Here is a 14597-nt window from a genome sequence, read left to right on the forward strand (position 1 = left end):
TAGCCGCTTGCGGATCACAAATAGCACCTAAGTGATATTGCCATTTTTAGAATCCATTTGTAAATTATTCACCAGATCTCATCATCAGTTTAATAATAAAATGTGAAAATACTCTGGAGTAATGTACGAAAGCTGTTTGATTTCCAAGTCTTATGCAATCCCTGTTATAACGAGGAATCAAGGTTACTAACGAGGTTAGTTGTGGCTAGCAAAATCGTTAGTGGACTATTAGTATGGACGCCAATTGGTATATAGGGAATGTGAAATTTGGCACTGCATCTAATATACCATTTTCTTATCTAGAGCAACGTTTCCCAAATAGGGGTTCGTCAAAAATTTAATTAGCTGCAGAACAGTAAAGGATATACAGCCAGAGGGTTCGCGAATCAAAAAAAATTGGGAACGGCTGATCTAGAGCGTCGCCCTTACACTTCTGGTGTTTTAAATTCCGAAAATCGCGTAAAAAACCGCGTAAATTCCGAAATTCGCGTAAAAAACCGCGTAACTTCCAAAACGCATTAAAAAAACCGCGTAAATTCCGAAATTCGCGTAAAAAAAACCGCGTAAATTCCAAAATTCGCGTAAAAAAACCAAAATTTCGCGTAAAAAAACTTTGTGGATTTCAACACTACGCGAAAAAATAGACGTTTTGAGCACATCCGCGTAAATTCTGAAATTCGCGTAAAAATAGTCGCGACTTCAGTGTACTCTCCGCCAGATCTCGCTCCACCTGGTCTAACCATCTTGCTCGTTGCGCTCTGGGTCGTCTTGTTTCTACCGGATTTGAGGCAAACATCATCTTTGTAGGATATTTGCCCGGCATTCTTGCAGCATGCACTGCCCGTCGTATCCGTCCAGCTTTAGCCAGCTTTTAGATACTGAGTTCGCCATAGAGCTGTGTGAGTTCAAGGTTCATCGTCCGCCTCCATACTCCGTTCTCCTGTACGGCGTCGAAGTTCATTCTTAGCACTCGTCGTTCAAAAACTCCGGACATTCGCAGGTCCTCCTAGAGCATTGTCCATGTCTCATTTCAGTTACTGTAACCCAAATTTTAATTCAAATTTGACGCATATCAGCCGCTGCGACTGAATTGTGACAACGTGTGCTACTAACGGGTGTACTTGTATAGGATTCTGTGCTGGAAAAAGGTACTACGTACGACCATGTTCTTGGAGGCAAAGTCGATAAATCTTAGGTCCATTCCATTGGTCAGCTGGTGTGCGCTGAAGCCTCCAATCACCGGTTTGTGTTCCTCCTCCTGGCCGACCTGAGCATTGAAATCCCCGATGACGATCGTGATATCATGTTTTGGGCAGCGGTCGTATTCACTCTCCAACTGTGCGTAGAATTCATCCTTGTCGTCATCCTTACTTCTGAAGTGAGGGCTGTGTACGTTGATGATGCCTATATTGAAGAACGGGCCCTTGATTCTCAACCTGCACATGCCAGGATTGATTGGCCACCCGTTTCCGCATCTCGCCCATCACTATGAAAGCTGTAATCAGCTCATGTGTGTTGCCGCAGCTCTGATAGACGGTATGTCCATCTCTGAACGTGCGCACCGTTGAACTCTTCCAGCAGCGCTGCAGGGCTAAAACGTCGAACTTGCGGCCCTTCAATACGTCGGAGAACACTCAAGTGCTTCCTCGCAAGTCGAGAGATCGGCAGTTCCACATCCCGGATTTCCAATCCATAGTCCTTTTTCGTCGCATGGATCTATTCGGATTGTTCCAGTCCAAATTTCATTGTTCTTCGTTCATTGCTTTATTTTTTCGTGGTGGCTGCTTGCAAAGCCTGCAAAATTAACCCCCTGTTTCGCCGGAGGACCAACAAAGCTCGTAAGAGCTTTTTTTAATTGTCAGTATACGACCTTGGCTTCCACTGGGTTTGGTTACTCGAACTCCACCAAAGTTGTTCGTATTCCGGCTGGTAGCACGAGGAGGTAGGGATAGGAGTTGCTAAACAAGAGGTTGTGAACCCCTGTAGAGTCTATTTTATGCCTACAGGTGCGCAAGGCATCGACGTTACGCATTATTGAGGCGTTTACCAGCCTTGTATGTTTGTATGTTTCGCCATTACTCCAGAACGGTTGTGTACTACAAGGTGCGTGACGTATTTTTGCAGTAAATTTCAAATACCATTTTCTCATGCTTGCGAAACAATATTCAGATATATCTGGTAGCACTGAATAGCTTATACTGTTGGGTGTTAGATGTAAACGAACAGTGTTGAGTAAACTGAAAGAATGTCGAAACAAGAAAATAATCGGTCAGCCGTCGTCGTTTTATTGCGCGCCGGAGCAAGCGTAAAGGAGATATTTCGGTCGGTAAAAGTGCCGGAAAGAACAGTGTACTCTATAAAGAAGGCTTGGGAAATTGACAACATACCTACCCGGAAGGCATACAAGTGCCGTTCCATTACCACTGAACGAAACAGGGTCAGAAAAGTGGAAAGAATGATTAAAAACTACAAGTTATACAGCCCTAATTGTTGTACGAAAGGGTGACGTAGGACTATATCAGATCATCAAACCAAAGACTAATGTAAACTGCATTTCTGGCCTATGTATGTTTATAAGAATCTGTGAATGCCATTGTTTATATGTTTGAAAGAGAAGAGCGAAATATTCAGATTCAATTCTTCATTTAATACAGTGTTGGCTTTGAAAATAGATGGACGGGGATTCATAAGTACAACGCCTGCAACCTTTGAGGCATAGAAATTTCTTTTAAAAATCACTTGTGTGCATCATAAAGGTTGAAATGGTGATGAATGACCAATTTCTATTTTATTTGTATGAGAGTCAGGAGTGAGGGGTCTTAAACCATCATAAAATAAATAAATTCAAAATAAATTCATGCCTCCAAAAACCCCCCCATACCAAATTTGGTGCTATTTGCTTGATTAGTCCTCGAGTTATGAAGAAATTTGTATTTAGTTTGTATGGCATCTCCCCTTCTTAATGAAAGCAAAGGTTCTAATCCACCTTGGAAAAAATTCCCCCTACCCTCTGTTAAAAGACGGATTGGTCTCATTATACCATGGAAAAAAATTCCTGCCTTCTAAAACCCCCACATGCCAAATTTGGTTCCATTTGCTTGAGGAGTTATGAGGAAATTTGTATTTCATTTGTATGGGAGCCCCCCTCTTAGAAGAAGAAGGGGTCTCAGTACACCATAGAAAAACATCTTACCTCCAAAACCCCCCACGTGCCAATTTTGGTTCCTTTCGCTTGATTAGTTCTCGAGTTATGAGGAAATTTGTATATTAATTGTATGGGAGCACCCCCTCCTAAAGAGGGGAGGGATCTCCATTTATCATAGAAAAAATTCCTGCCTACTAAAACTCCCACATGCCAAATTTAGTTCCATTTGCTTGATTAGTTTTCGAGTTTTGAGGAAATTTGTGTTTCATTTGTATAGGAGCCCCCCTCTTACGCCCTTCTATAATATTGCTGATCATTTTATCTATCCAACGACATATAAACTGTTCAATTTCGTTCAGTAGTTTAGTAGTTATTATCATTTGAAATCTTTCATTCAAACGTTACACTTCTATTTTCGTTTTCACAAATTGTCACCCAGTCCCAGTATAGTAAACAAAGACGTAGTCCTACGTCAAAAGAATCCAGCGAGGTTAATGAGGTCCATGGCTCGGGAAATCGGGTGTTCGGTCTTCGCAATCCGGTGACTTACTTACTTAATTGGCCTAACGTCTTATGACAAGGCCTGCGCAGTATAATTTCTCCATCTGTTTCGGTCCATGGCAACTGATCTCCAGTTCCGCGGGCACCCAGTGCTCGCCAGATCTCGCTCCACCTGGTCTTGCCACCTCGCTCGCTGTGCCCCTCTTCGTCTTGTTCCTACCGGATTTGATGCGAAAACCATTTTTGCAGAATAGTTGTCCGGCATGCTAGCAACATGTCCTGCCCAACGTATCCGTCCAGCTTTAACCACTTTCTGAATACTTGGTTCGCCGTAGAGACGCGCGAGCTCGTGGTTCATTCTTCGCCTCCATACACCGTTCTCTTGCACTCCGCCAAAGATGGTTCTTAGCACCCGCCGTTCGAAAACTCCGAGTGCTCGTAGGTCCTCTTCTAGCAATGTCCACGTTTCGTGCCCGTAGAGGACAACCGGTCTAATTAGCGTTTTGTACAGTGTGCACTTTGTACGGGGGCTCAGATTGTTCGACCGCAAGTGTTTGTGGAGTCCGTAGTAGGCCCGACTTCCGCTGATAATACGTCTTTTAATCTCACGGCTGGTATTGTTGTCCTCTGTTGCCAGCGAGCCAAGGTATACGAACTCGTCGACTACCTCGAACTCATCCCCGTCGATTACCACGGTGCTGCCCAAGCGAGCCCTGTCGCGCTCGGTCCCGCCCGCCAGCATATACTTCGTTTTAGACGTATTTATCTGCAATCCAATCTTCTCTGCTTCGCGTTTCAGTCTGGTGTACTGATCTTCCACCGCCTCAAATGTTCTGCCGACAGCATCCACGTCGTCAGCAAAGCAGATAAATTGACTGGATTTGTTGAAAATCGTGCCCCGCATTTCGATCGCCGCTCGCCTTATAACAGCTTCAAGCGCAATGTTGAATAGCAGGCAGGAAAGACCATCTCCTTGTCGAAGTCCCCTGCGAGATTCGAATGGGTCCGACAATCCACCCGAGATTCTCACACAGCTCCCATCCATCGTAGCCATGATAAGTCTAGTAAGCTTACCCGGAAAGCCGTTTTCGTCCAAAATTTTCCATAGCTCTTGTCGGTTTACGCTATCATATGCGGCTTTGAAATCGATGAACAGGTGGTGCGTGGGGACTCGGAATTCGCGGCACTTCTGGAGGATCTGCCGCAGGGTGAAGATTTGGTCTGTTGTAGACCGACCCTCCATGAAGCCGGCCTGGTAACTTCCCACAAATCTATTGGCTATTGGCGATAGTCGATGAAAGAGGACTTGGGACAGCACTTTGTAGGCGGCATTCAGGATAGTGATGGCTCGGTAGTTCTCACAATCCAGCTTATCACCTTTCTTGTAGATAGGGCAGATAACCCCGTCTTTCCACTCCTCCGGTAGTCGTTCCGTATCCCAAATCTTGACAATCAATTGATGCAGACAGCCGGCCAACTTGTCCGGGCCCATTTTAATAAGTTCCGCTCCAATGCCATCCTTTCCCGCTGCTTTGTTGTTCTTCAGCCGCTGGATGGCTTCTTTAACTTCCCTTATCGATGGGGGTGGCACATCTTCGTCGCTTGCTGCACCAATGTGGTCACTTCCTCCGCTATCATGGTCTTCCGCCTGCACGCCATTCAGGTGTTCATCGTAGTGCTGCTTCCACCTTCGCAATCCGGTGAGTAATGGCCAAAAACCTTGGTTATAACTCATATGCGCTACGCAGAGGTCAATTTATGAATGCTGCGACCAAATCACGGCAATTGGAGTCTTCTGAGTTGGATGAAGCATCCTCATCATAATGATTCTGTCATCTTTTTCTCTGATGAAAAAACTTTAGGATGAAAACGTGAATCGTAAGAATGACAGATGGCTTGCACCAGGTTCCTATCGTCATGTCAACAAAGCTGCCGACCCTGATGGTTCTAGGCGTAGTCTCCGTATTTCTTTGAGCAAGGACTCAAGGTAACAGCCGATGTATACCTGAAGGATATGAAGGATGTCGTTGTCCCGTGGATAAAAGAGGTTGCTGCTGGCGGTCATTTCATCTTCCAACAAGATGGAACACCTGCTCATAATGCCAACAAAACACAAAAATGGCTTGCTGAAAATGTTCCGAAGTTTTGGGGGAAGGAAATTGGGCCCCCTAGCAGTCCAGTCTTTGGATTATTTTGCATGGGGTGTCTTCGAGTGAGATACCAATAGGACGCCTCGCTTAGGTCGCTCAAAGCTAAGCCTTGATCGACGTCTGACGTTGACGTTGATGACGTCTGTAAATCGTAACATGGTAAAACGTGCATTCGATAGTTTCCGGAAGCATCTATCAAGAGTCAATGGAAAGTAATTTTCTAAAACATGTCATTTACTATACTTTCCTTTTTACTTTTTTTAACGACGTAACAACTTTTTCTGTTGGGGATGAACAAATGCGCGGAAAATGTAGATTCAGGTAAACTGAAAAGTTCTTGAACTTAGGCCAAAAATATAGACTTATCGAAGGTGAGAGTCGAACTCACAGCTCTCAATCTCTAGTCGAGTGCGTTGTTTAACCAATTACAACATAAAGCTGTCTATGCCTGAATCTACATTTTTCGCATTAAGCATTTATTTTTCTCCAACATGTCATTTACTGCAAAAAATCGTTACGCACCCTATAGACGTACACACCCGAATCTAACAATCACTTTGACTCAAATTTGATTCATTTGACAGTACCGCCTTATCAGGGATAAATATAACAAAGTTATATATGGGGCTTTTGTAGAATAGCTAATTATCTATAATTTTGCTGAATAAAGTATTACTGTATCTTTTGTAATTACGATGCTACAATGCTAGTATCTTATTAGTGATTAAATAAACGTTCATTTAATGAATTTTTTTACACGGGCATATTCTATGGACTTATGAAAGAAAACAAAATTTAAAAAAATCTATAAGGAAAAGTTTGTGACGGAAGCTGGTGATGGTCGTCGGTCGATGGCTAGGAGTTGGGTACTCTTGCTGAAGATCGTGACTTTCGTTACGAAGCCCGTTTCTTTGGTGAATTCGAACCTTTGTTTCTTTAAGAAGGGGAGATCCCATACAAATGAATTACAAGTTTCTTCATAACTCGAGAACTAATCATTTGACATGTGGGGATTTTTGGAGGCATGCATTTATTTTGAATTTATTTATTTTATGATGGTTTGAGACCACCCTGTGGCAAGAGGATAAGGACTCTCATACAAATAAAACAGATATTGGTCATTCATTGGCATTTCAACCTTTATGATGCACACAAGTGATTGTTAAAAGAAATCTCTATGTCTCAAAGGTTGCAGGCGTTGTACTTATGAACCGTCGTCCACGTATTTTCAGTACTACGTCACCTTTTCGTACAACCCTTAGGACTGTATACCTTGTAGTTTTTGTAGATGGGACAGACTACCCGAGCAAGGTTTGACAACAACATTATATCAAAGTTATTACATATTCTGCTGTTGATATCAACTAGAAATCATGTTTTGTTACCGAAACCAAATGGCACTTATGATGTATCAGACTTTGCTTTAATTTTGTTTTCATTTTTATTGAAAGAAATTGTGTTGACACATTCTATTTATGATGTAAACAAACCTACAATATTTGAATTAGTCTTTTTTCACATAAATTGTTTTCTAGTAAAATGATCAATTCAAATTATATGATGATAGCAATATGATGAGGATATGATAGCAAAATGACAACTAATTCAGCTTTCCCATTACTATTATGTAACAGCAAGATTAGTATTCCGTTTGATATTTTCGATAGCAAAAGTAATATTCAATTTAATTTCACGGTGTGAAAATTTTGGTATCAATTTTGATATTTTAACCGCTAAGTCGATCAAAATGAAATCAATCACACTGAGTAATCAAAATCCGTCATATCAAGGTATCAAATTTTGTTTTCAATTTGCTCGGGTACGCCTTCCATCCACTTCTCTGGTAGTTTCTCCTCCTCCCAAATCCTAGAAATTGTCCAATGAAGTGCCGTTACTAGCGGTTCTTGGCCATTTTTGTAGAGCTCTGCCGGAAGTCGGTCCTCTCCGGTGGCTCTATTATTCTTCAGCTGACGAATTTTTCGCCGGATCTCTTCGAGATCGGGAGCCAGCATGCTGTTGTCGTTTGAGGCACTCCGAGGTTAACTTCCACTGCGTCTCCCGCTGCTAGATCGCCGTTGAGGTGCTCATCGAAATACTGCTTCCACCTGTCGACAACCTCGCGCTCGTTTGTGATTAGATCCCCTCCCTCGTCCCAGGAGCGGACTGGGTGTCGAAGGGCCCACCGGGCCTTTCAATTAGGGGTCCAATTTTCCAATATTCTCATGACAGGGAATGAAGCGCCGGTCGACGTTGGTTCCGCCAGCCAGCATGTAGGTATTTTGTTTTGGACGTATTTATTTTTAACCCAACTTCTCTGCTTCGCGCTCTAGTCTGTTCAGCCAGCGCTACAGACGTTCTTCCGATAATATCCGGCAGACGAACAGATTTGATCGGTTCAAGACCATCCCTGGTCAGAAGAAGTAGGTACTTTCGGAATACGCTGAGGCGAAGGCGACTGAGCTTGTAAAGAGGAAAGGCGCAACTGTAAGCGACGAGAAGGATTACATGCAAACGTGAAATTTAGATTTGGATGTAATAAAAAATCAAAAATCATACGCATAATATTCTTAGATTTGATTTTGACACTCAACCTACCTGGATGATCTCATAGTAGAACATAAGACTAAACAGATAGTGATGCAGATATGGTTTATTGATTTCCATAAACTTGAATAGGAAAATTGCAAGTTAAATAATCAAGGGCATTTCACATTGGCCGGCCAGTCACAAGCTAATATTGGAGGTGAAAAGTACAAACCAGCGGGGCACGAGAAAGCGTATTGAGTTGTTCCAGAGCAGTAGTAATATTTGCTACAGTCAACGGGATCTCTGAAGTATCCTGTTGTTGTGCAAACAAACGGTCCTGTGCTAGATGATTTTGTCGTCGTAGCAGAAGCCTTAGTGGTTGTTACCGTTGTAGGAGTTTTAGCAGTCGTAGTTGATGTTTTGGTTGTTGTTTTGGTGGTAGTTGCCGTTGTTGTAGAGGGTTTTGCAGTTGTTGCAGTCGAAGTGGACGCTAAACAATCTTTCAGGGTTGCAGTCAGCTCGAACTTTCGACCACATTTTCCTAGAAAATCATCAGTTTCAATTGACCAAAGCATGCCGCCAGCTAAACCATAAGAGTTCACCACGTCACACTGGAAATGTTTGAAGAATTTTTTATTGTTTGACTCAGTGATTGCAAACCCAACGCGTTCTTACCTTGGCCAAAAAGCTTTTGTCGTTGTCATATCCAATCCATTGATTACCGCTGTAGGCGTACGGAACCTTCTGTGCGTCGTACCAAACTTGAGTCCAACCACCGGCCGACAGTTTTTCACAAATCTGTGTTATGATTTTCTTTTAATAATTGTTTCTAATGTTATTGGCGGCACTTACCTCATTATAGCCCAAAAATCCTGCTTCTGCTGTGTACGGACCTGCTTGTCCGGCACCGGAGGTTGGTTTACCCACCCCGTTAACATTTGCATTAGTTAACGTGAAAGTTCTACCATACAACGGCATTCCAAGATTTAGCTTCGAAGCTGGCGCTCCTTCGGATAACCAATACTCAACGCTGTTCATCACATTGAGTTCTTTTTGTTGCGGAGTCACATCAGCTGGTCCAGCAGTAAGAGGAGCATTTTCTCCAGTTACGCCATCATAAGAACCATGGAAATCATACTCCATCAAATTAATGTAATCGACATTTTCCGATACGCCAGGAATATCGTACGAAATAGAGGCAGAACTAGCGGAGGCTGCCACAGCGACAGTTAGTAAAAGACCAAACTTTTTAAGCTCGGTGTTCAGTTCTCCAAGCATTAAAACAAAATTGGCTTTATCAACCGATGCATCCGAGCCCTCGCGCTGAGCCGGATATTCCCAGTCTATGTCGATCCCATCGAATCCATACGTTTGGCAGAACTGTCGAGCTTGCACTGCAAATTTGCTTCTCAGCGTGGCACTTTTAGCAACAGTCGAAAATTGAGTCGAACCCAAATTCCAACCCCCGATAGCAGCCAACGTTTTCAAGCCCGGATTTTTCTGCTTTAGATTATTGAATTGCTGAATGAAATTTAGCCCCGACGGCAGATCTAGCCAGCTGTCCAAAATTGCCACCGTGCCATCTATGTTGAGGCCGAAGAATGCGTAATTTAGATGCGTGCATAGAGTTGGGTCAATGTCGTTCACGGTGAACTTTCCCAATCCGGCCCGATAATTGGCCCAACTACCGAAATAGCAAACCACATTTTCTGGGAAAGAAGAAATAAAATCGGATGATATATAGCAGAACGTGGTCTACCGGATGCAGAAGATATACTTCCAGACCAAACAGTTTCCTTGATCAGCACAATGTAGATGATTAAAACAACGCCTAATTTAGTCATTTCGTTAGAATTTGTATGCGACAGATGCTGGACACCTATTTACTTTCGCTTCCCAAATTTGCCTGCTTTTATACCGAAAATGCTCACGCAAATTGTGAGTGAAAAAAGCCGCAAATTTTTTTGCCTCTAAAACAAGCATGCGAAACCATATTTCGCAAACGCAGCTTGTAAAAATTTGGCAAAAATGCGCCTACAGGAGTTATCGGACCTTACTCAATCATTATCCAATAAATATTACATTGAAATATGCTGTACAAATTGGAATAACATAAAATAGAATTCAGTCCAATTTGCAAAGAAAGCAATTAACACAGAGAATGCAGAAACCCGGAAAGCATCTTTGGCTGTCTCAAATTTCTTCCATGCGTCTCCTTGAAAATTGACTATGAGAAGACAAAGTAATGGAATCTGGAAAATTAAAACTTTATTACTTGACCAAAGTGGACCAGAGTGGGGAATATTTCAGAATTGTACATCCTATTGCTTAGTTTATTTTCATTTACGTCATCCAGTACAGATTTACCTTTTCCAATCTAAATGGACAGATCAATGTGATATAAAATGCCAGACGGTGAACAACTCGAGTCAGAAGTTAACTTTCTAAACGATTGCCATACCTTTCGACATTGGAGAAAGGCTTGTCCGCTGTTTGAAACGTTCGATCCGGAGGCGCTAAAATAATCGTTACCATTCATTAATTGTTTCATGTGGTTTCGCTACAGCCTTGGATGAAAGTTTACCAATGCTGTGTGGACATAGATGCGACAAGCTTGCCCATTTTGGCAATTGTTCAATTCAATCGCATGTCACTAAGGATGCATAGCGAGTATAATCAATTTCTTTTCCCCTTACTCTCCTTATTTGCAAATTGCAATCTTTTTAGCCGTGAAGAATACAATTGAAATGAATGAAATTGAATGTTTTCATTTGTGTAAGCAAAAAAACCCAAGCTGCTATAACATTTTTCTTTCACTAAAAATGAAGTTTGAAAATAAATTCATTGCACATTTATAATTAGTTTTATATCCACAAGTTTTATCGCAAAGACGTCAAAACCCATGTTTTAGTTTAAATCGGTGTGTATTGTTAAAATAATAAATAATATCACTTACTTACTTAGTCGGTCTTAGGTCTTATAACAAGGCCTACATAACGTTATTCCTCTAGCTAATTCAGTCCATGCCAGATGACCTCCTGTTTCGCGGGGACCCAATGTTCACCAGATTTCACTCCACCTGATCTTGCCACCTCGGTCGCTGTGCCCCTCTTTGTATTGTTCCTTCCGGATACGATGAGAAAACCATTTTTGCAGGATAGTTGTCCGGCATTCTAGCAAGATGTCCGGCCCAACGCGTTCGTCTAGCTTTAACCACTTTCTGACTACTGGTTTCACCGCTTATTCGACCCCAAGTGTTTATGAAGTCCATAAGCAAGCACGACTTTCGCTGATAATACGCCTTTTAATCCCACAGCTGGTATTGTTGTCGGTAAGTCAATGTATACGAACTTGCCCGGTACCTCAAACTCATCCCCTCGATTATTACAGTACTACCTAAGGTCCCGCCCGTCCAGCATATATTTCGTTTTAGACGTATTTATCTTCAACCCAACCTTCTCTGCTTAGCGTTTTAGTTTGGTTTTCTGATCTTCCACCGTTTCAAATGTTCTGCCGACAGCATCCACGTCGTCGGTATTAAAAATCGTGCTCGTGCCCCGCCTTTCGATCGCTGCTCGTCTTATAATACATTCAAACGCAATATTGAATAGCAGGCAGGAAAGACCATCTCCTTGTCGAAGTCGTCTGCGAGATTTCGAATGGGTCTGACAATCCACCCGAGATTCTCACACAGCACTGTGCACTGCATCTTTTCCATCGTAGCCATGATAAATCTATGGAAGCTTACATACCTCTTGCCGGTTTACACTATCATATACGGCTTTGAAATCAATGAACAGGTGATGCGTGGGGACTCGGAATTCGCGGCATTTCTGGAGGATCTGCCGCAGGGCAGGGTGATGATTTGGTCCGTTGTAGACCGACTCTCCATTAAACCGGCCTGACAACTTTCCGGTGTATGGAAGCTTATCGCCTTCTTGTAGATTGGTCTAATAGCTCCGTCTTTCCACTCTTCCCGTAGTCGTTCCGTATCTGAAATATTGACAATCAATTGATGCAAACTGATCAACTTGTCCGGGTCCATTTTAATAAGTCCCGCTTGAATGCCACCCTTTCCCGCTGCTTTGCTGTTCTTCAGCCGCTGAATAATATCACATTCAAATCCTTTTCGGTACATTTGTACAATTATGGCTGGTCATACGTTCATACTCATGTTTCTTGTCCCGCAGGTATTTATGCATCTGTTTGCTCTCCGAAAATACTTGCAACGAAGGACAAACAGAGCCTGTTTTCCATATATCCTTCCCTAGTGGACCACCATCTCCCCCCTTCCTATTGACTCACATTTGACCATTTGGCACTTGCTAAACTGCTAATTAACCATCCTCAGTGAATGTAATTGGAATCCTCGCTAGTCGCGACTGAACATCAAAAGGACAAGTCAGCACTTTATGTGCACTTGTGAATGAATGCATCATGTGGCCAGACTCAATGTGACTTTATAATTCATCGGTCGGTTGTTTGTTTTGATCTGTTACGTAATGCTTAGTTTTCATGATGAGTAATGTTAGGTGAGTATTGTTAGCAGGGATGGTTCGATCACTTTGACTCAATTTTGGTTCATTTGACAGTACCGTCTCAGCCGAGCCAAATATGACAATGTCATATATGGGACATTTGTAGAACTAGTTCTAGTCTACAATTTTTCTGAACAAAGTTTTGCTGTATCTTTAGTAGTTACGGTGCTACAACGCTCGTAACTCATTAGTGATTAAATTACGAAACCTTTGGACTATTTTGACTAACAATTTTTATAAATACCTTGTTATATAAATAGGTTCAATATCAGACAAAACATGTGACTTCGGTTCTTTATATTTTTACAGTGATAGGGGTCAGTCCCGGCGAAGTGGTTAGCATTCACACCTCTCACGCTGAGGACCCGGGTTCAAATCACAACCCCGCAGAAGTCACGAATGCCCAAAGCTGGTTAAAGTGACTATAATCTAAACAAAAAATCAGAGGGGTTGTGCACAAGACACGACTGCATAGGTTCCTACGTTACCTACGCACGTAAGTCTCTTTGTAGCGATAGCAGGATGAATCCATGTATGTAATACTACGATTCTTCATGTATACAATTTACATACGCAACGTTTATCAAAGTAGTAACAGTGTATACATTCAATCCTCAACCGATTTTGGAGTTATATCCATGAATTGATTGAATCAATTTTATTAAAACGAAACCAAACAGTAAATAAATTTTTTTAATCTGTTTCTACGTTGAATAGTGCTTTTCCTCTGGTCATCGGTAGACGGTACGCGCGAGTTTTCAAAAAGCTGAAAAATTTGCGCAAAACTTTTCTGCAGTTTACGAAAGAAGAACACTGATAATAAAGCATGTACAAGTTGCAGACGTTTTGGAAGTGGCAGAAAATGTCTCCATTTGTTGGTCGTCCGCAACGGCGAAAAGTTCAACTCAACTGTGTTATTATGGTATTAACTGGGCAAGAAAATATAATAAACTCTTCAATCGTGTGGCCCTTAAAAGAACCGATTGTTTGATTATCATAACTCCAGCTTGCAATAAACTTGCACTAACGCACTTAACGTAATTCTCTGTTCGGTAAATTGGAGTACCGATAACCGCTAACCAGGTCCGTTGCAACGGACCAGCCGGAAAGCCTCATCAGCTATGCGATCAACGAAGCCGTTCGTGTATGGTCCTGAATCACGATGAAATACCACTCCAAGAGGCCAGCTGCAAGTGACGTGGGATGCTTGTGGTCGTTCTGTTGTCGCGAGCAGCATATTTCCTGCCAATTCCAGAACTTCAGCAGCCAGATATTCCATCACGGCAGCGAAATGAGTGCTCCAGCTCCAACACACGCTCAGTAGCCGATGAACACGACCGACTTTCGTTTGCTCTGGCAAACGATGTTGGCAGTAGCTCAGCTAGCGTTTGAATAATGCTCTTCGCCGGCTTCCCACGTGTTATGTACCAGAGCAAGCGACAAGAATCGGTCACACTTATTTCACATGGTCCTTCATTCTATCATCTACGTTAAACAAAATGGAGCATTTCAATTTCAGTCTGAACAAAAGAGCAAAGTTACCAGTGAGCCGTTCGCCTTTTGCTGCCAAAGAAAAATTTCGCTACGTATTATTACTATAGCATTAATGATGGATAAATTTGTGTTGCTAAAGAAAACCGAGTGAAAAGCCCTAAGTTCCAAGTTTCCTAGGTTTCACCAATTACCGAAACCGTTCTTTGAAGAACGAACAAATTCTTATATGAAGATGTAAAAGAT

General features: G+C 42.3%; 1 protein-coding gene across 1 annotated transcript; it reads right to left on the reverse strand.

Moving 5' to 3' along the window:
* Positions 1–8191: 8191 nt before the first annotated feature.
* Positions 8192–10166, reverse strand: LOC128736425 (acidic mammalian chitinase-like). The gene is made up of 6 exons (XM_053830906.1): positions 10100–10166; positions 9175–10031; positions 8998–9120; positions 8508–8933; positions 8392–8463; positions 8192–8278 (listed from the first exon to the last, which is right to left on the reverse strand). The coding sequence occupies exons 1-6, from the start codon at positions 10164–10166 to the stop codon at positions 8192–8194; spliced, it is 1632 nt and encodes a 543-aa protein (XP_053686881.1).
* Between the last annotated feature and the right edge of the window lie 4431 nt (positions 10167–14597).

The sequence above is a fragment of the Sabethes cyaneus genome, chromosome 2 (assembly GCF_943734655.1).
Source record: "Sabethes cyaneus chromosome 2, idSabCyanKW18_F2, whole genome shotgun sequence".
NCBI classification, from domain to species: Eukaryota; Metazoa; Arthropoda; class Insecta; order Diptera; family Culicidae; genus Sabethes; species Sabethes cyaneus.